The 23,050-nt window shown below is 33.7% G+C and overlaps 1 protein-coding gene across 4 annotated transcripts in view; it reads left to right on the top strand.

The window, feature by feature from the left end:
* The window catches only part of TMTC3 (transmembrane O-mannosyltransferase targeting cadherins 3), a 60,547-nt gene extending 37,949 nt beyond the window's left edge, over positions 1-22,598 (top strand). For 3 of the 4 annotated variants that reach the window (XM_016199446.2, XM_016199445.2, XM_016199444.2), the window contains 6 exons: positions 1,627-1,750; positions 3,887-3,998; positions 11,220-11,323; positions 12,772-12,941; positions 15,860-16,086; positions 17,694-22,598. In XM_016199446.2, the coding sequence (XP_016054932.2) occupies positions 1,627-1,750; positions 3,887-3,998; positions 11,220-11,323; positions 12,772-12,941; positions 15,860-16,086; positions 17,694-18,508 (1,552 nt within the window). In that variant the 3' untranslated portion in view covers positions 18,509-22,598. The remainder of the gene's footprint in view (positions 1-1,626; positions 1,751-3,886; positions 3,999-11,219; positions 11,324-12,771; positions 12,942-15,859; positions 16,087-17,693) is intronic. The other variant, XM_016199447.2, reaches the window with a different exon arrangement.
* The last annotated feature ends 452 nt before the right edge of the window (positions 22,599-23,050 follow it).

The following is a 23,050-nucleotide window of genomic DNA, read 5'->3' as shown; positions in this document are numbered from 1 at the left end:
GAAAACAAGGATATTATTGAGACTAAAGTTAAAAATGAGCATTGCTACTCCATATGCAGTGAACTAAGATATAGTCTTCTTACTTAAGTGAGTCATATTTAGTTCATAGTTATATATAAAATGTACAGGGTGGGCAAAAATAGGTTTACAGTTGTTCGTATGGAAAATAATACAGTAACTAATAAGTAATAATACTGGAATAAACTCTGTTTTGCGTACTCATAACCGTTTATTCCAGTATTTTCATGCTATCATTACCATCTTCATCATAACCACCATTTTCTAATTGTCTTTAACAGCTAAGGAACAGAGTAGTCATACTGTATATATACAAGAAATGGTCACTGTCTCTTTTTTCTCACTTCCAGTCACCATTCAACACATAGAATTCTGACTTCTCTCTGTATAATCTACAACACAGACAACGAATTACCTCCTGGTAGCTAAATTTAGTTAATGCTTTTATTTAAAATTTATTTCACGGCATCTGTAAAGTCTCTTGATTCTCTCTCACATGTATTTATTTCTGCTCTCTCTCTTCTCTGACTACTTCTTCCTCTTCATGCTCTTGAAGTATTTATTATTTCTCAGAGGTTTACTCATAGCCATTTTTCTCACACTGCATATTCTCCCTGGATGATCTCGTCTATGTCTACAATTTTCACTACTATCTACTGAACCTTTTCCCTTAGCTTTTACCCTATTATAATTAGTACCAATTTTTTAGTATCTACCATGTGTTAGATGTCCTTATAGACTGTATAGATTTATTTTCTCATTTAATCTTGACACTCCTTAACTCTGTTTTGCACATTTTAAAATTGAAGATCATACAGGATATGTGAATTCTGCAGGATCACACAGCTAGTAAGTAGCAGAGTCTTGATTGAGATGTACATCCACTGCTTCCTTTGTCCATGTTCTTTCTGACCCATGCACTCGTGTTCTGGCTGTGTCTTTCAAATGAAAGAAATTAGACTGTGTTACCAGGACTAAAACATAGACTTAGAGAAAATTAGTACTAAATGAGGTCAAAGGGATTATTGACATATAAGTATCTTTGTATTGATGAGGAATTGAGTCCAAAATAATTAGCCTAAAGTATACAAGTAATTTGCATCTATTGTATAAAGAGTTAAGTTTACTCTGACTTTTCATAAACAATTCTAGCTTTAAAATTATTCCAAGAATGTCATAATAATTGTGGTATATAATTGTAAGCATAAATATATAAATGTAGCCAGTGATAAGATTCACCCTTTTTCAGCACAAGTAAGGATATTCATGTTGTAGGTAATGGTACAAAGGACTCTAAATATAAAAAGTCATAATTAAAAGCTAGTTTTATCAATGTTGTGTTACTAAGTCTAAGCAAAGCTTTTGAAATAGAGGTAAATATTGGAATATTTAATGTAATTGAAGATTGAAGTGAAGATAGTATTCAGATATTTACGTTTTTGGTGTTGGTCCCTCTGAATCAGGATGATTATTAGAACAATCCCTAATCTTTAGAATAAATTCAGACATGACATTGGGGATACTTAACATATTTCTTCTGTTCTAAAAGTTAAAATGCTTTTGGTGATATAGACAATGTTTTCTTGCTTTGTTTTGTTTTCTCTTAAGCAGTGCATTTAAGAAGTTATCCTGGGTTTGTCTGTCTTTGGTGATATTCACTCATGCCTTAAAAACACTCCACAGAAATTGGGATTGGGAGTCTGAATATACTTTGTTTATGTCAGCCTTGAAGGTAAAGTATTATCCAGAATGGCAGGAAAGCATGTCATTAATTACTTCTTATAGCCATGTCTAAGATGCTTTAACTTTACTTTTAATTAGACATTTAAGTATCAATATTAAATACTTCACCAAAAAGTTAATAAAAATAAGTTGTTCTTAATATAATATATACCTTAACCAGTGCTTTGAATAGTACTTACCTGTTTGTCCACAACACAGGTGAATAATTCATTAAATGCTATACAGTTATCAGAAACTCAAATGATAAAATGTTTAAGAATACTGTATTTTATTGGTTTTTAAGATATGCATTTTTTAACCTTTTAACATCTCTGAAATTAGAATAAATCTTACAGTGAAAGTCATCTTACAATTAATTAGTGACCTTTTTACTTTCTTAATGGTACATAAAGTAATGGTGAGTCTTAATAATTGATAGCATGTTAGATTTAATGAAATAAAATACATACCAAAAAATGGCAACCTATTATATGGAAGATAACCGGCCAACAGTTACAATACTATAGGAAGGATAGGAACTGGCAGAAAGGATTGATACAGCATTTCTATAGAATGGAAAATATGAATAGGAATAAGGTCTTTTTAAAAATCATAAAATTTGTTTTCTAGAAAAGTTACAAGCAGAGACTTTTTTTTCCAAGTGCTCCCTTACCAATGCCTCTCTTCAAATCTCTAAATTCTTAACTTCCTTTTGGCTATTGCAGTACTCTTCATTGCCTAGCTTTATTGGATTACTGCCTCATTCCAGTAGTCTATGTGATTTCTTGATTTAACATCTATATAAAATCAGATGCCTGTCCTCTTGTACCACTCAGTAACTCCACTGTCTCCCCTAACTCAGAAATCTGCAAACAGATGAGACCTCATTGCCATTATTATTAATTCACCTTTCTGGATTACCAATGGAGCCCCATAATTTTCAGGAATTTTGTTTGTCCTTACTCCCAGGACAATGCTCAAAACCATAGCCCCAAACACTGTAGCTAGTTCTTGGGCTGGATACCGTCTACCTGCAGGGACACCATACCCATCTGTGAACTTGGAAAGCACAGATCAACTAAGAGCTTTAATCTCAGGATTCCCATTACCATAATAGACTACATAACTAGCTTTATGTTGAGCCCCAAAATAAGTAACTAGTGCAATGTTTAAATGTATTCTCATATTCAAATATCTTTTCTCCCAAAAGAAAGCAAGTAATAGAGCAGAGTTTTCAAATAGCACTATGCTTTGATCAAATAAAATTTTTAGTAAAATTCTAATATATAAAATAGATGAGCCCGGCTGATGTGGCTAAGCAGTCGAGCATCTACCTAGGATCCAGGCGATCGCGATTCGATTCCCAGTCAGGGCACATGCCTGGGTTGCAGGCTCGACCCGCAGTCGGGGGCGTGCAGGAGGCAGCCGATCTATGACTCTCTCTCATCATTGATGTTTCTAGCTCTCTCTCCCTCTCCCTTCCTCTCTCTGAAATCAGTAAAGATAGATTTAAAATAAATTAATTAATTAAACTAAATAGATGAAATTAGACTGCTGTGGTTTCAGTGTGTTGATGCTAAAAGGAGGGAGTGGGTAAGTTTGGTGAAGTGTTCATTTGGCTCCTCCTCATCTCCCGGGACCTCAGTGGAACACTCTGTCACAGTAGCATACCAAAAAAATATGTGTTCATCGGAGTCTTTTTTTTTCTGGGGAAAAGTCCAAATGATTTCCCCCCCCCATTCCATTGAGATATAATTGACATAAGCTTTTATTAAAGTGTATAACATAATGAGTTGGTGTTATATGTATATATTATTAAGTGATTACCACAAGTTTAGTTTACATCTATCACCTTACATATTTGCAAGTTCTTTTCTTATGATGAAAATCTTTAAGATCTACTCTCTTCCTAGTTTTCAAATATACAGCACAATATTGTTAACTATAGTCACCATGATGCACATTACACCCCCAGAACTTATTTACATTATAAGTGGAAGCATGTACCTTTTGAGCACCTTCACTTATTTATGGACATTTCTGTGGAACACTCCATACCTAATAATATGTCAAACAAATATCTGTGTTAATTGGAGTCATATTTTTTTAATTGTAACTAATTTCTATCTTTATTTGTATATTTAAGGTAAATAAAAATAATGCCAAATTGTGGAATAATGTGGGTCATGCTTTGGAAAATGAAAAGAACTTTGAGAAAGCTTTGAAGTACTTCCTACAGGCTACCCATGTTCAGCCAGGTATGTATTATTAATTAATAAAACTTTTTGGATAGTTTATTTTCTTTTTAAAAGCTTGATTATATTGAGGAAAATAAGGCAGAGTTTATTTTCAAGCTTTATTTCCAGTGATTTGAATACTACCAGTGTTCAATGCTGTCTTATTTTGAATTTGATTAATTGTTAGAAATATTTATATAAGATATTTAAGGGGATGACATTGGTTAATAAAACTATATAGGTTTCAGGTGTACATTTCTGTAATATATCATCTATATGTTGCAAGGTGTGTTTACCACCCAAAGTCAAGTCTCCTTCTGTCACCATATATTTGACCCCTTTACCCTTTACCACCTCTCCCCCTTCCCTCTGGCAACCACTGTACTGTTGTCTGTGTCTATAAATGTTTCTTTGTCTTGCTTATTTGTTGCTTTCAGGGGTGTTTTTTAACATGCTCTTTGGACAGTAACGCAATGCCAAGAAAAGGGTCATTTCTTGCTCTTGGGGTTTTTTTTGTTGTTTTTTTTTAATATATCTTTATTGATTTCAGAGAAAGGAAAGGAGAGGGAGAGAGAGAGAGAGAAACATCAATGATGAGAGCCATTGATCGGCTGCCTCCTGCACGCCCCCAACTGGGGATCAAGCCCGCAACCTGGGCATGTGCCCTGACCGGAAATCGAACCCTGATCGCCTGGATCCTAGGTCGATACTCAACCGCTGAGCCACGCCCGGCCGAGCTTGCTCTCAGTTTTATATCTCACATATAAGTGAATTTATATGGCTCTTGGCTTTTTCTGGACGCATTTTGCTTAACATGATATTCTCAAGATCCATCCATGTTGTCACAATGGCAGTATTTCATCTTTTCTTATGGCTGAGTAGTATTCCATTGTATATATGTACCACATCTTCTTCATCCACTCCTCTGTTGAAGGACACTTCAGTTATTTCCATGTCTTGGCCACTGTGAGTAATGCTGCAATGAATATAGGGGGACATCTATCTTTACAAATAAATGTTTTCAAATTTGGGGGGAAGATACCCAAAAGAAGGGTTGTTGGGTCATATGGTAATTCTAGTCTTAATTTTTTGCAGAACCTCCACACTGTTTTCCATAGTGGCTGTACCAGTTTACATTGCCACCAGCAGTGAATGAGGGTTCCTTTTTCTCCACATCCTCTCCAACATAGGTATAAAAGGAAAGTACCTCAACAAATAAAGGCCATATATGACAAATCTTCAGCTAATATCATACTCAATGAAGAGAAACAAAAGATTTTCCTGTAAGATCAGGAATAAGACAAAAAAATTCATTCTTACCACTCTTATTCAACGTAGTACTGGAAGTCCAGGCAGAGCAATCAGGCAAGAGAAATAAATAAAAGGCATCCAAATTGGGAATAAAGAAATAAAATTGTCACTTTTTGCAGATATAATTCTTTATATAGGAACTCCTAAAGACTCCACTAAAAAACTATTAGAAACAATTAACAAATACAGTAAAGCTACAGGACACAAAATCAATGCACAAAAATCCATTGCATTCCTATAGACTGCCTATGACGTTTCAGAAAAAGAAATGGAAAAAAAAATTCCTTTTGCAGTTGCAACAAAAAGAATTAAATACCTCAGAACAAACTTAACGAAGGATATGAAGGACATATACACTGAAAACTATAAGACATTATTTTAAAAAATAGACACAAAAAATGGAATTTGTTTTTTAAACATAGTGGAGTTGTTGGTTGGCACTGATGAGCAATTTTGGTAGAGTGATAGATGCAAAAGCCTGCTAGGAGTGAGTTTAGGAGAGTGGGGAGGAATAATTGGAAACAACTGGTAATGAAAACTCTGAAAGGGTACTGATAAGAAGTGGTGGTGCTGGGTATGGGGTCAAGAGGGTAGTAGGATGATAGGGTTTTGTTCTTTTGTTTTAAGGTGGGAGAAACAGCATGTGTGCAGCTAATCCATTGAAGCTGGGAAAAGTAATAATTCAGGGTGAGGGAATAAATTATTGAGTTGGTGTCCTTGAATAGATGAGAAGAGATAAATAGGATCTGGTGCACAGATTGAGGATTTTGTTCAGTTGTAGAGCTGATTGTTAACCTTTGGTAGCAGGGAAGACAGAGCGTATGGACATAGATATGGGCAGGTGAATAGATGATATGTAGGAAGTTTCTGGAAGTTGCCCTTTGCTCCTGTTTTCTCAGGAAACAAAACCATCAGTAGAGAGTGAGGAAGGAGTGAGAAGTGTTGGAGATCTAAGAGTAGAAAATGTGGAACAATTTTCTAGGTTAATACTTCACAAACTTTAATGTACCTAAGAATCACTTGGAAATCTTGTTGTGTATGGTGCTTGTTCTGATAGATAAAGGTTTAGAGTAGAACCTGAAGTTCTACATTTCTCTTAAGTTCACAGGTGATGCTTAGCCCATGAATCACACTTTGAGAAACAAACACCTAGGAAACTGTATAGACTAGGAAAATGTAGGTATAATTGTCAAGCAGCTCTAACACCCTACTTGGGTTAAGAATACTTAAAATTAAGCCATTTGATATGGTTATATGCTTGTCTCCTACTGCTTTGCAGCTGCAGTGGTACAGGCATAGAGAATTTTGTTAAATAGGATTAGGATTTTGTCAGATGTGTTACTAAACAAGAAAGGGGTGAGGGGATGATTATATTAATGGGACACAGAATCTAAGATGGTTAAGAAGGTATGTGAGGGGGAAGATGAAGTCATGGAGGAAAGGTGATAAGGTTTATAGACCTGAAAAAGTGTTGGTGTTTGAGTAGAGTCTAGCTAGAGCACAAATGTTCTTCAGTAGTAATGCTGCTCAAGTGTGCAGAACTCTATTTTAGGACATATACCAAATGTGACCCCCCCCCCCACACACACACCAGATGCCATCATTACTTTCCATTCAGAATGATGACCCAAATGTACCCCCCACACACACATTTCTAAATGTCCTTGAAGGTGTAGGCAGTGGTAGGCACTGCCTCCTATTTTTCTATTAGCTGCGACTATGGCCAATGAAATAACTTTTAAGTTGGAGGTGAAAATCATTGGGAGAAAAGACATCAAGGTCACGTAGTAGAAGATTTCATCTCTGTAAATTTTTAAATCACTAAGAATTTTGACAACCATGATGTTGGAGAGAATGACAAGGAGCCAGGAGCTATGACCCAAAGATTGGCGAATGCAACCAGGAGGGATAGTAGATAATATAGTTTAGTGGCCTGACATTTAGAGTTGATGATTTTAAGGAGGAGTGGGAATGGTTTGGGTCATAAGGATCAAGGAGGACACCTATCCTTCTTCCAGGCCCGGTGTTGTGCAGGATAGAACACAGAGACCGCTTGGAAGAGCCATAATGTAACCCATGTCCCCAGGGCAAAGCCAAATTTCAGTGAGAGAATGGTGAAGAGAAATATGACTGATGGTCTAGCTACCCAGTTGTACCTCCCCTTGCTCTTTATATAGTTTAGTTTTCCTCAAAACATAGGGTCCATATCTTGGGTTTCCTCGCTTTGCTGCTTTGAGCCTAGAATTCTTGGCTCCTCCCATCTTTCCCATCCGCCTGTACCATGTCCTACCCATCTTTTACAGCCCATCTTACATGGCTTCCTTTCTAAAAAACAACCTATATTTCCAGTTAGAAGCAGATGTTGCTCATCTTCAAAACTTTTTACAACTACTTCTGTGTCTTTCCTATATTTGTAATTTTCTATTTAGTACTATATCATTTATGTTTATTTATGAAAAATATTTATTTAAATTTCGGAGTTCCCCAGGGGCAGCATGAACATCTTACTCATCTTCATACCCCCTGCATCATCTAGCACAGTCTTGTCCACAGTCAGGGGTCACTGACTGTGGTAGTTTTATTACTTTGTAAAGTCTTGTAGATTTCTTCTAGGAGTTTTCCGAGAAACAAAGTTATCTTTGATGTCCTATACACGGGGACTTTGAGACTTAGATGTTATTTAAGCTCCTTCAGCCTTATCTTTCTTATTTCTAAATTGGGACAGTAACTTTTTTCTCATTGCATTGTTGTAATGACTAAATTAAGTGGTCTAGGTGGGTGTGTATGTGCATGTTTAATTCTCTCTAGTGAATAGTGTGCATATCACAGGACGTTGTCAGGTATAGGCACTCAGTTTTATTTTATTTTCATCGTCAATTGTTAATTTTTGCTATTTTTGAGATACTTGCTGAACCTGTCTCCTTTAGTATGACTTCCCTACCATACTCTCAAAATTGTTGTTTCTAATAAGCCAGGGACTAAGAAAACAGGTAAACCAGTTTATTACAATTTATTATGAAAAAGCACATAATCTTACAAACACTGAATTTGGCATTCAGGGGCTTCTCAGATTAGTCTTTGTTTTCTAGCTATTTCTTCATAGATAGATTTGACAAATGAAATGACACATAGGGAGGAGAATCAGGAGCCCTTTTTTTGCCCCTGTTAGATATACAGGTATAGATTTATAAGTTGAGATAAGGGGAATAGGCTAGATATAGAAATTCAGAGTAACAAGCATAAAGATGCTATTTAAAACCCTGGAACAGTATAGCATCACACAGAGTAGGAATCTGTTACATTGTAAAGTTAACTTTAAAAAAAAAATCAGTCTAATGGCTTTTCTTGCTTAGCCAAAATGAGAATATAAACTATACAATAATCTTTGGCCATGATATGCATATCATGTTAAATGAACAACTTATTGCAATTTTGTTTTGTTTTGGTGGTTACAAGTGTTTTTAAAAAGCCCAGTTCACAAAGATAAAAACTTTTTGCAATTGGAATTAGTTTCCATAAACACCTTTACAAGATAAGGATACACTTTTCTCAAGGACTACCAGAATTCTCCAAGATTAGTTTTTTCCATAAAGTCAATCATTTCATTTTTATCTAAGTCCAAATCTTTGAAACTATTTATATCAGAAAAGAATCATGGACCTGTTATTCAATTTGGATACCATCAAGATGGAAATAACTGACTTTTAAAAAGAGTTTAGAAGTTCCCAGGTGTTTATAAATTTACCTTTTAAATGCATTGACAGACAAGTTTTGAATAGGAAATACTGGAAAGCAGCATAGATGCCTGAGCCATCAAGGTGGGAATCCTCGACTTCACTGTTGGTGGCTGAGGAATTATTAGGCACAGAGTTGCCTGATACATGCCAGTCCTTGTTTACACTGAATTAAAGACAGACTGATTGATTCCTGCTGTTGTGGGCTTGGATAGTGCACTCATAATAGCAAGGTGGTTCTTTGAAATTCTATAGCTTTCTCATCATTTAAATATCATTGTATTTTACATCTTGCTTGCTTTTCTTACCTTTTTTTCAAATTTAAATTTACCTTACCAGTAATTTTGTTTCCTCCTCTGCAGCCCTAAAACTTTGTAACATATATTTCATTTTATTAGCTATATTGAGTAACCCTTTTGATACTAAAGGCTGTCTAATGGCTGTTGTTTGTTCTTTGAGAAAGTGGGGCTGCATACTCCAGTGTCTGGAATCTTTATTGATGACAGTGTCTCCTCACCATAATTCTAAGATCCTGATTCCATTGGGTATCCATTTTCCTGGTTTTTCATCCAAATAGATAACCTCTTTTGTAAGATTAGTTGGGACTGATTTCAGTAACATTTTACTTAGCTGACATAATTACATGTATCTAAACTTTAATTTTTTTCAGGTTTTACATATTTGTAGTTTTTCCTGACTAAATTTCTGATCTCTGTAGTAAATGGCATAAATATATCTGATGTTTAAGAAAAATTGAGCTATATAGAAGCAAAGACTACCTACTGTATTGCACTTGGTAGTGCAGTGTATTTCAACCTTGACTCTACATCAAAATTGCCTTTTAAACTTTTTAAAAACATTTTACAGATCCTATTTCGGGAGATTATTTTGATACGGCTGGGAGGGACTAAGGTATCAATTTTTAAAAGCAGCCAGGATTGGGAATGGGTAGGCTAAGTTTTTTTTTTTGTTTTTTTTTTTTTTTTTGCTTGACCACCCCTCCTGAGAACCCCATGAGATTCAGCAATACATCTAAAACCAGAAATCAACCTCCTTCCTCCAATCTTGTCCCCTAGTTCTCTAAACAGACCTGTACTATATCTGGCCGTTTTGGTGCAGTGCACACAATTGCCAGCCTGAAACATAATGTAGCAAGATCTTAGGACTGTTACTCTCCTCCTAGGGGAATGCCTAAGATATATATGCTTGGCCCCTATGTGTCCTGGGAGTTGCAGGCAGAGACCTATTCCACAATTGCAAAATCATCGGTCACAGGCAAGTAGTAATTGTAATTTGAAACCATGTCATGTCTGTTAGAGATTCATGTTGGCTAAAATTTGTCTGATCTAAGATTTCCCTTCTTTCTGTCTTTATTCCAGACCTTTAAAATATCTACTGGAAAATGTGTCTTAAACTCTCATATCTTATTTTATTTGCACAATTTTCTACTCCTGATAAACTTGCTGAGGGTTCAATTTTTTTGTATCAGAAAATGAGACAAAATTTCCTGACATTCTGATATTAACACAACCTTTTAAAAGTCTTAAATAAATTATGTAGGAATTTATCATCATTTAAGAGAGATGGGCTGCTACATATTGAGTAGTAGTATATAATGCTAACATTCCATTATACTTTTATTCCAACCACATTCACAAAAATTTTAGAATATAAAATCACAAAGTTTTTTCATATCTTTTTGCCCCTGTCCCACCATGGGTACGTATTTGTTAGTTATAACATTTGAAATAATTCTAGGAATTATGGTAATCCTTTTTACTTGTAGATCCTTTTTACTTTTAGAGTTGAGCCATACTTTTTGAGTAAATTCCAAAGCGGTGAGCTTAGGAAATGGAAGCAAGCCTTAGTATGGTATATTAAAATACAGTGAAGAAAAATGATGTAAATTTCTTCATTGCCTCTGTTTCTTTCTTCTCATGTCTTAATCTGTCAGGGTTCCATTCAGATAGTTTTTTCTTGTTATATGTGTATTTTCTGTCTTTACAGTACTTTAATAATTTGCTAGTGTAGCATTGGTCATAAATTATAACAAGTTGTATTAGAAGACCTTTAAGGAGGAATGCCTGCTTTTGCATTTTTTGCTTAGTGTTATTGGTGCTAGAAACATGTTCTCTTAGTAGTTTACATTAAATTCTATTTAGTATATTTGCTAACAAATAATTTCTTAAAATTTTAGATGATATTGGTGCCCACATGAATGTAGGAAGAACTTATAAAAATTTAAATAGAACCAAAGAAGCTGAAGAATCTTACATGATGGCTAAATCACTGATGCCTCAAGTAAGTTGTAATTTACTCCTGTTGTGTCATGGCTGCTAAATATCCATATTGAATAAAAGTATCTAGGTGGAAAACCCTTATCTTTTCTTCAATTTATTAATATAAAAGTAAGATGTCCAATGAACCATGTATTTATTAGAAGCTTTATAAAGGAATACATTTACTTAGCTCAATTTAAAAAAAAAAATTTTGTGCCTGGCCAGTGTGGTTCAGTGGTTGAGCATCAACCTATGATCCAGGAGATCACTGTTCTATTCCTGATCAGGGCACATGCCCAGGTTTTGGGCTTGATCTCCAGGAGGCAGCCGATCAATGACTCTCTCATCATTGATGTTTCTTTCTCTCTCCTTTTCCTTTCCTCTCTCTGAAATCAATAAAAACATATTTAAAATTTTTTATTTTTTGTATAGTCTGTAAAACTATAAATTCATAAAGTAATGAATGTTTTATATTCTTGATTACAAGTTATCAGTGAGTTAAATTAACTAAGTGAAGAGAATTGTATTTATGTATATAAAGCACTAAATTTAGCACTATTCTTACCAAAAAATAAATGAATAAAACAAAATGGATACATCTCTGTTGCTATATTGTGTCCATCAGTTGTTATAATGACACAAGTCCAAGATTCACTTGATATCACAATATAGCATCAAAGTTGGAAAGTCTGATTCTGCTCTTGACGAGCTATGCATCATTGGAAAATACAGTTTAACCTGGGCTACAGTTTTTTCAATTGTAGTATGTATTAATTCTATATTAATAGCAGTAATATTAAAATGATTAGATAGTTTGGTAAATGTTTTAAAAACAAAGTTGAACCACATGATGTCTTAAGAATTTATTACTAAGATTCTACAGTTAAATTGTGTTCAATATAGATTTTTATCAGATACAATTTATTCTGTTCATTGAAAATTTGGGTCCATATATGTTATATATAGTAACTTTTATTTAACCTGAATAATCAATTAATAAGATAATTTTATTTTCTAACTCCACCAGAAAAGTGAGGTTTTAGTATAACTGACATAAAATTAACTATCTTGTTGTAATTACCTGGAAATATTTTGCTGACAACATGCAAGTTGACATGGTTTAACAAATGTACTAGACAGAGAAAGGAGTCCTGAGGTCTGTTTTTTGGTCTGATGTAAACATACTGAGACCTTAGCCTGTAAAAGTTCAGATTTATATGACTTCATTCTATTGAGCTGGCATGAATGAAAAAAACATACCCTTTAGTGCACGAAAATATTTTTTAATTTACATGTTGTGACTATAGATGTTTTCACATTTTTATAGTTTATTTTAACATAGTAACAAACTAATAGCATTATCTTTTTATGTTCTGTATATATTTTAAATAAGCTACTAGGCCTACTTACTTTTGACTTTTATTTGGTAATGAAATATCCAGTTATGAAAATGCCTTTTCTCTTGAACAGATTATTCCTGGTAAAAAATATGCAGCCAGAATTGCCCCTAACCACCTAAACGTTTATATTAATCTGGCCAACCTGATCCGTACAGATGAGTCCCGACTGGAAGAAGCAGATCAGCTATATCGACAAGCGATAAGCATGAGGCCTGACTTCAAGCAGGCTTACATTAGCAGGTATTGTTCACTTTAAGATACCTTTATAGAAGATTGAAGCTACATCTATCTGCATGTTACATTTTGACTATTTTGACTAAATTAGCTTTTTCCCCCTCCATAATCTTCGTTGCAACCAACAGTATAGAAACTTAGACTAACAGTCAAATTTAATTGATTGTATTTGAAATTGACAAGGGAGTCCATAACTTATAATATTAAACTTTAGGTTTTATGTGAAAGAAAGGTTAAAAGAAAGAACCTCCCTTAGTTTCATTTGCTTCTTATCACCAAATTCATTTTATTTAAAATACCTGGAACTTAACATTTTATAATTAGTACTTCTAGTATCCAGCTCTGAGGAGCTCGCTTAAATACATACTGAGAATTGACTGGTTATTAATGCCTTTACCACAAAAAAACTTTTTAGTTGTCAGTAAAAATAAATTTTTGGCATCACATGTCAGAACTTGATATATTTTCCCTTGTGTTATTGTTTGTATTATACTTGAGAAAAATAGTGCGTTAAACTTTGTTTTGTAAGCCTGGCCCAGAAACCTAATCATAATTTGTGACATTGTTTCTATGGGGAAAATGCATTCAGAATTTAATAAGTTTTTGATCCTGTCATTAGTTGGAGGCTGTCTCTGTTCGGCCTTATCCATTACCTTTTGAAATTCGCTAGGTTTAGTGGGGTTGCATCTGTAAATAAAACCTGTCATGTGTTAATACATAAAGAATTATTCAGCAGTCTCTGCATGAAAAGATAATATTTGAACACTCATCTAAAATTTCCCTACTTAAGAATAGTTGTACATTTGATTTCATTCCTATGCTGACACTTTAGGAAAGAACAGTATTATAAAAGTACTCTTGCTTCATTACTTAAATTGATGTGTGTGTGTGTGTGTGTGTGTATACTTAACCAAAATGTTGTTTTGAACTCTCTAAATGGAAATAGAACCACATTAGAAAGATTTGTAGAATAGTTTTCAATTTTTGATCTTCAGTTCCAGTGTTTCTCAACATTATCTCCAGGTGGCACTAGCGCCCCTTCTTGATCAGTTTTTTTAATTTTTTTAGTAAATGTTTATTTTATAAGAATACTTTATCCCAGGCCTGTGTGGCTCAGTTGGTTGGAGCCACACCAAAAGGTGGCGGGTTTGACCCCAGTGGGAGCCGATGGATATTTGTTTCTCTTTTATATCCTTGTTTCTCTCAGTCTCTCTCTCTCTCTGTCCCTCCATTTCTCCCTCCCCCTTCCTTTCTAAAATTACCAATAAAATTAAATTTAAAATGTTTAAAGAATACATTGAAGATAAAATTAATATAAGAAGGGTTAATATTTTTCTAATGTTCTACTTTTTGTATAAGTAAGACTTCTAACATAGATTACAATACTGGAATTTCCCCATCGCTACTGTTTTTATTTTCTTTCTTAAAATGCTATCACTGGTCTCCTGACAAATTGATCTCCCATTCTGGTTGCTTTCATTTTTCTGAAGTAGTCTAGACTGTCTCTTTTAAAGATATATTTAATGAATCTTTTTTTTCTGTGAATACTTCCCCACATCTTACTCTCTAAAGTCATGAATGCTTTTTTCTTTAATAATATTTGAAAACATATCAAGCCAAATTTGCCAAACTAATGAGTTAAGGTTTGAGGACAGTGTCAGATAGTTTATATATTATTATTATTATTAAACTTGGGTCACATTGGTTAATAACATTATATAATTTTCAGGTATACAAGATTGCAATTTGACATCTGTATATGCTATTGCATGATCCCCACCCGAAGTCTGGTTTCCTCCCATCACCATGTGTTTGACTCCTTTACCTATTTCGCCTTCCCCCGACCAGCCTCTTCCCCCTGGTCACCGCCATTCTGTTGTCTGTATCTGTGAGTTTGTTTCTGTTTGTGTCTTGTTGGTTTGTTGCTTTTTGCTGTAATTCCTCGTATGAGTGAGGTCATATTCTAGGTCCTTTTCCCTCTGGCGCTTCATGTAGCATAACACTCTCAGGGATCACCCGTGTTGTCACAAGTGCAACGTTTTGTTCCTTTTTATGGATGAGTAATATAGATACATTTAGGTTGTTTCCATGCCTTGGCTATTGTAAATGATGCTGCGATGAATATAGGGGTGTAGATATCTTTATGCTAAGTGTTTTCCTGCTTTGGGGTAAATACCCAGAAGAGGAATTCCTGGGTCATACAGTAGTTCTATTCTTTATTTTTTGAGAAACTCCCATTCAGTTGGTTGCCTTTTTGTTTTGTTTTGTTTCTTTTGCTGTGCAGAAGGTTTTTAGTTTGGTATAGTTCAATTCCTTTATTTTTGCTTTTACTTCTCTTGAGTTTAAGATCAAATTCACAAAAATACTCTGACACCAAGGTCCATAAGTTTAGCACCCATGTTTTCTTCTATGTATTTTATTGTTTCAGGGCTTACATTCAAGTCTTTAATCCATTTTGAGTCCATTTTTGTGTGTGGTATAAAATAGCAGTCTAGTTTCATTCTTTTGCATGTGCTTTCCAATTTTCCCAACACCATTTATTGAAGAGACTTTCCTTTCTCCTTTGTATATTCTTGGCTCCTTTGTTGAAAATTAGTTATCCATATATGTGTGGTTTATTTCTGGGCTGTCAATTCTGTTTCATTTGTCTGCATGTCTGCTTTTCTGCCAGTACCATACTGTTTTTTATTACTGTAGCTTTGTGGTATAGTTGTAAGTCAGGGAATGTGATACCTCCAGCTTTGTTCTTTTTTCTCAGTATTCTTTGGCCAGATGGTTATTTTGAAAAAGAGCTTTATGAACCTCAATTAAAAGGAAAAAAGAAAGCTGTGAACATATGGAAAAGCTTAAAATTTGTCAAAAATAGTATCTACAAACTGACATGGTAATGTTGTAAGTAAAGCTTGTGCTTGATTTTTCCACAGAGGAGAATTGCTTTTAAAAATGAATAAACCTTTCAAAGCAAAAGAAGCGTATCTTAAAGCACTAGAGTTGGACAGAAATAATGCAGATCTTTGGTACAACTTGGCAATTGTTCAGATTGAACTTAAAGAACCAAATGAAGCTCTGAAAAACTTTAATCATGCTTTAGAACTAAATCCAAAGCATAAACTAGCATTATTCAATTCTGCTATATTAATGCAAGAATCAGGTATGTTTTCTCAAAATATTTCTACATTTAAAGACATTGTAATTTGAAAACCTTAACTTAAAATATCTTACCTGTAGCAAACATTTTATGAATGGATAGTTTATATCAAAACTGTATAAATGACTTATAAGTAGAATATGTAACATACTTGAAGTAAACTTCTCAAGTAATATGCATTAACATATAAGACAATGCTAATTGTTAGTTCTTCTCGTATATGTTAAGACTGAGTTTTCAGGCAGTCTGTTAAGGAATACCTGATTAATTTATTCTGTTATTTTTATGCAGGAAAATATAATCTCATGTAAATATTGTTCAAATAATCTGAACTTGTAAAAATTTTTTTACATCATTTCTAGGGAGCCAAGAGCATTATATGTTTTAGAAAAAAAATATCTAACTTTGCTTGATTTATAAGACCAAATACTTTTGATTATTTTATATCCAGTTTTACTGTTCTCTGAGATATTATTGTAATTTCCTATAATTTCTATGATTTAGCAAAACTAAGTTATAATAAATCAGGATTTTTGATATAGAGGGATTTTAGTACTACTCAGAAGACAGTGTATATGATTTATAATCTTTTATGTTTGGAAAATCTCTATAGTTACATTTTTAAGTTAATTCTTTTTTAAAACTTGCAAAAAAAATGAATGGATCATAAGGTCATATTATTCTAGAGCGAGAAGACCTTTGAGTTTACTTTTTAACAATCTTCTATTTAATGGATTACAGAGTGAGAACCAAATAGATATAAGTACCCCAACTTTATATAGCCAGTGTGGTAATTAGTCCAAGATAGGGACTTAAGCCTACTGCTTTATTTTCAGGTTATCTTTATTTATCATATTGTCAAATAAAAGAATAGAGGGGAAGGTCTTTAGCCTGGTATTCAAAAAAGTATAAATTTAGAAAAGAGCTAATGTTTTTGTGAAGTTAGCTAACCTTAGTAATCATGAAAGGGCCCATTATCCAACACAAGGTTGTACCTTAAAGTTTATAGTTGATGAACTTGAAATTTTTTTGTAGTTATTTGCAATAAATTTATCTCAATAACTGTTTACTAAATCTTAATTTATATTTATAAGCTTTATATTTAATGGTCTATTTTTACTTTTGAAACATTCTAAAGAATTTGAAGTAACATACAAAAATCTTAGTAAGACAGAGACATTTTGTTTACCCAGTAATAGTTAGTTTTCTGAGCATTTTTACATATATCTCATGTAATTCTAAGAAATTCATGAGTTAACCCAAAGAAGTTAAATACCTTGTTCAATGTATAAAGTCACACTGTTAACAGAAACAAATTTGTATACATGTCTATTGGCAAGTCTCATGCCTCTTTTAATTCTGTGTTCTTCCTCTGCTATCCCCAGCTAGCTTTCAAACTGTAAGGAGATATTTACTATCATTTCAGTGTTTTTAAACTCACTGTCTTTCCTATGAAGACTTTAAGATTTTGCTTTTTGATTCCTGTACAGCAGTTAGTTACTTCGATGCTGTCTTTTTGTAATCTAACTAGATAAAATATTAAAGTGGCTTTTTTCCTCTGACTTAATTTATTTGCTAACAATATCTTTTTTTTTTTTAATTATTCATAGGTGAGGTTAAACTCAGACCTGAAGCTAGAAAACGACTTCTAAGTTATATAAATGAGGAGCCTCAAGACGCTAATGGTTATTTCAATCTGGGAATGCTTGCCATGGATGACAAAAAAAACTCTGAAGCAGAGATGTGGATGAAGAAAGCCATAAAATTACAAGCTGACTTCAGAAGTGCTTTATTTAATCTGGCTCTCCTGTATTCTCAGACTGCAAAGGAATTAATGGCTTTGCCAGTTTTAGAAGAGTTACTCAAATACTATCCTGATCATATCAAGGGTCTCATTTTAAAGGGAGACATTCTAATGAATCAAAAGAAAGATATAGTTGGAGCAAAAAAATGTTTTGAAAAGATTTTGGAGATGGACCCAAGCAATGTGCAAGGAAAACACAATCTTTGTGTTGTTTATTTTGAAGAAAAAGACTTATTAAAAGCTGAGAGATGCCTGCTTGAAACATTAGCATTAGCACCACGTGAAGAATATATCCAGCGTCATTTGAATATAGTCAGGGATAAAATTTCTGCATCTAGTTTAATAGAACAACCAATATTCCCAGTTACTAAGCCTTTAGGTGTAAAGGGAAAAAAAATTCCAACTGAAAATGCAAGAGAAATAAGAAGTGAACCCAGACCCACACAGATAATAAAAACAATTGATGATAACAGTCAGTCTAAAACCAACCAACAGTTAGGAAAAGATACAGACAAAGAGACCCCTCACAAAACAACAAAAGAAATCAAAGAAATTGAGAAGAAAAGAGTTGCTGCTTTAAAAAGACTAGAAGAGATTGAACGTATTTTAAATGGTGAATAGCATTACTCTTTATTAGGTTACAGTGGTTTCACAGAACTTCAATCTATATCATTTGATTGTTTATGGCAGCTTTGAAACATAGCAAAGATTCATAACAGTCTATCATGAGCTGCCTCTACATAGGATCAAAACAAGATTTTTATTAAAGACCTTTCTGACCCCAGGGTATGTATTATATAAGATATGGCATAGTTTTCTGAGTTTTGGTGAATATAGCAGAAAAATTATAGGTGGCTAATATGTACCTTTTAGTATAAAAGGAAGATTCTTCCAGCAGAATAATCTTGACTACTCTCAGTAAAAAGTAGTGTGAGAACTGAATAATAACCCCTTGGGGGCAAGTCCAACATTTGCTGTTTCATTCTGTGAATTCCCATTTGTTAGCTGGCTTCATTTTTCCTTTACCTGCTGAAATCAGGCTGTGGATTGAAAACACTTATTGAATGCTTTCCTTTTTCTTCACTGACCTTCTGTTTAAGGAACTTTGGCTATGAAAGAATACTGGCATTATTTATAATCTTTTATTCATATTTAGAAGGAATGCCAGCTGAAACATTTTGAAATAAGTCATAAGACGTGAGCTTAAGAATGTATTTTTATAATTATGTGCTTGTCCTTCACTCTAAATGCAAATTTTAATCAGGTAAAGTTTTAAATATATGTATATACATACAACACATTTCTAATGGTGCTCATATATACTGTATTTTTATTTTTTTTAACATACTGAGAATTTCACAGCATAATCATGGTTATCTTTGACTATACTCCCCAAACTATTCATGTTTCTTAGGGTCATAGTCATTAAGAAGTCTCAAAAACTATAACTTTATTTAAACTTTTTATTTAAAACATAGTAAGTTTCTCTTTCATCTTAGTGTTATCTCTCTAGTGTTATTTGAATTTTAATTTTGTTCCCCAAAACCTTAATTATTATTAGATTTGTTAAGCAACTAAATTGAGTTCTTCTGTTTAATTGAAGGCAAACAATGTGACAACAGTTATTTTTAAACACGTCTTAATATCTTGTTATGGTGTATGTTTTTATTAAATATTTATTTTAACTACTGAGCTTTCATAAAAATTTTAAAGCTACTTTAATTCTTTTAAGTATGGAAAACAAATTGCTACTGCATTTTCCTGTGTGTGCATGTATTACGACTTAACCAAAAATTCCATCATTTTTGGCCTTCTGTCCAGCTATAAAGGATAATTACCCTAATATTGAATTAATAAATTGGTCAGTTGATTTTAGCGTATTTGAACCTGAAAACTGTTAGACTAAAGAGTAGATACAAATCAGATTTATTAATTTAAATCTAATATTTTTCTTGACTTAAATGCATTTCAAATGAAGTTCATAATTAAGTTGGTGTTGACTTAAAATGTTAAAGCTAACATCCTGGGATAGTAGAAATTCTAATTATGAAGTATTTCAAAAAATGTATTTTGGGGGGATTCTTTTGAGATAACTAATTTCTAATTATGTATGTTTCAAAACCCATATCCCTATAACTTTTTTAAAGAAATAAATGTTTTAGAAATGGGTCACAAGAAATATGGTCTGTATTAAGGACCCACTTGTACTAGGTTCCCTGAGACTCTCTCATAGGTTATTTTTTAGGCAGTTTAAAGCAAGCACTGACACTAATGGTAGTTCATTCTTGATGCAGGAGACTCTGTTAATCATTAAAGTAATACCTAATTTCAGTTCCTAAATTATAACTGTGACTCCAGATATATAGTTGAGAATACCTCATATACTATGACTTGAAAAATGGAATCTATGTTATGTTCTTCCCACATATCTTGAGAAAGTTTCTGAGTGTGATCTCTTTGGTTATAGTAACAAGTGAGTATAGTTCAGAAAAGTAGAAGGAAATCTTTCATGACAGACCATAATAAAAGCTTTGAGTAATATTTTAGTAAAGTTATATAACTATTCAAAAGATAAAATATATATTAGCATTATCCAACGATTTTTATAGAAAGAAGAATTTCCTCCTTATTAACTCTTAGAACAGTGCCTACCATGTAGGAAGTGCTAATAATTTATATTTGAATTTTAAATAATTTATTTAAGTCAAATCCAACCTGAAATTCATAGTTTTTCCAAATCAGTGTTTCGCAGCCCTCACTTTATATTAGTCATCTTGAGGTCTCTTAATATGGACCCATCCCACAACATTTAATTCTGAATTTTTTAGGGTTGGAGCTATTAAGTTTTTCTAAAAGCTCTCCAATTGATTCTAATTTATGGTCAGAGTTAAGGACCACTGCTCTAAATTAATTTTAAAAAATCCTATTCTCTCTCCTGTATTAACTTTTAAAATAAGTAATATAACCCGGCCAGCATGGCTCAGTAATTGAGCCTCAACCTATGATCCAGGAGATTGAAGTTCGATTCCTGGTCAAGGCACATGCCCGGGTTGCAGGCTTGATCCCCAGCAAGGGGCGTGCAGGGAGGCCAATCAATGACTCGCATCCTTGATGTTTCTGTCTCTCTCCTCCCTTCCTCTCTCTGAAATCAATAAAGACATATTTTAAAAGAAAAAATGTAAGTAATATAACCCAATTAAGTTTTGATGTTTTCAGTTCCATTAAGGAATATGCTCTTCTGATAACTAGTACAGTACGTACTCTCTTACCATCAGTACGTTCTTGGAAATTGCTACTTTCAGTGAAATGACATATGATGAAACCAGTTCTACTAATTGATATAAGTAAGAGACTTTCCTACAGCTATTTCTGGTCACAAAAGCCTCACCAAACTTCTAAGTAAAGACCCAGAACACTTCTAATAATAAACATTTGAAATAAATGTGAGTTATACATACTTTTAAGAAAGATGAATTAAAACAAGAGAATTTGTCTCCAACCCGTTTATTCCAGTTCAAGGTCAAGGGAGGCGGGAGCTGTTCCTAGCAGCTTAGGTCAGAAGGCAGGCACACGTCTGGACAGAATGCCTTCCCGTCACAGGAAACACTGCACACCCACACTCCAGTTAACCTCACGTGCACAACTTTGGGATGTGGGAGGAAATTGAGAATCTAGAGAAAACCCACACAGACATGGGGAGAACCTGCAAGTTCCACACAGACAGTGGCCCCAGCTGGGAATCAGTTTTTTGTTCCTCATCGTTACGTCAAAAAGGACATTGAATAATATGTTTCTCGAGGACTTGCGGTATTTGTTCCACCTTAAGTTCCTTCCTCTCTTTAAACTTGTAATAGGAATTTGCTCACAGTGTTCAGGTGAGAAAAAGGCAGTGTTGAGTCCTCCCCCACCTTTGGAACTGCCTTTTTGGGAAAATGGGGGGGTAGGGACACTTTAGCTCAGTTCACTAACCTGTGGTTCAGAGTTGTGAGCATAAGTTTGGGAAAGAAAACTTACAATAGGTTTGTGAAGGGTGCTGGTGAAGGATGTTTTAGTTTTAGAACAGAACCTACCGCCTGGGAGTTCTAGGAAAGCTTTGACAATCCCCACAGGCAATTTGTTACGCCTTCACTGCTGCTCAGAAGGAAGAGGAACATTTTTCATATATTGCTCCTAGTGTATTTCCTTAGGAACGTTCAGAATTGGGAACTTCATCTTATTTGTTTCCGTAAGTAATTTTATGAGGTTGATGACTTGGCGGGCAAAACAAATGTGTTTGCGGTTTTGTGTTTACCTTTATGTATATATTTGGTATGTGAATTGCACAATTTTAATAAAACCATGGCTTTCATTACATCGATTCAAGCTTTCAACTTCATATTACAGAATGCTTCTTTAAAGACACTTCAATGAAAAATATTATGAAAATATATAGATTTTTATGTCAATTTATACTTCAGAAATCCATATATTTGTCATATTTATTTTTTTAAAAACCTAATTGTCTGCATGACTAAATGGTATTTAAAATGAACCCCTCTAAAATGTCTGGTACCTTTGTCCAAAATTTTATCTATTAGAAACTGTCAGCCATCCATATTAAGAGTTCATAAGAAAGTAATTTAAAATTGTATGCATTTTATATTACTATGGTGTTTGTGTGTACCATATTTCTAAATATTCAGTATTAAATTGATACTTTTTAAAACCTTAACGTGAACTGCCTTTTAGTGTTAAAATGAAAAAGACAATGGTGTATCGAGATTTCTGCCCCCACAAGGGAAGACAAGCTGGCAGGTAGTTTTATTAGCAGTCATCTAAGAAAGGCATGTGTGAAATTAGTTCCTATCAGTGGTAAATTTTTAACCCTGAGTGACAGAAACTAAATTGAAATGAAACAGTTAAACTCAAATGTGGAATATTATACAATACACAATGAGAAGCCAGCGTAGTGAAGTAGCCTGAGCTGTAGATCTGCCTGTAACCAAATCCTAGTACCACCCTTACTAGCATAACTTAAGGGAAGTTGTTTAACCTGTATGTTCCTCATCAGCAAGTTGGGGGAAATACTTTGCTTATAAAGTTATTAAGATACATGTAGATATAGACAGTAATAAACTGGCAGGTACCTTTGGAACTAAATAGTGCATGCTAAGCCATGTACAC

This window comes from Miniopterus natalensis, chromosome 2, assembly GCF_054644295.1.
Source record: "Miniopterus natalensis isolate mMinNat1 chromosome 2, mMinNat1.hap1, whole genome shotgun sequence".
NCBI lineage: Eukaryota > Metazoa > Chordata > Mammalia > Chiroptera > Miniopteridae > Miniopterus > Miniopterus natalensis.
This window is presented reverse-complemented; position numbering and strand designations above follow the sequence as displayed.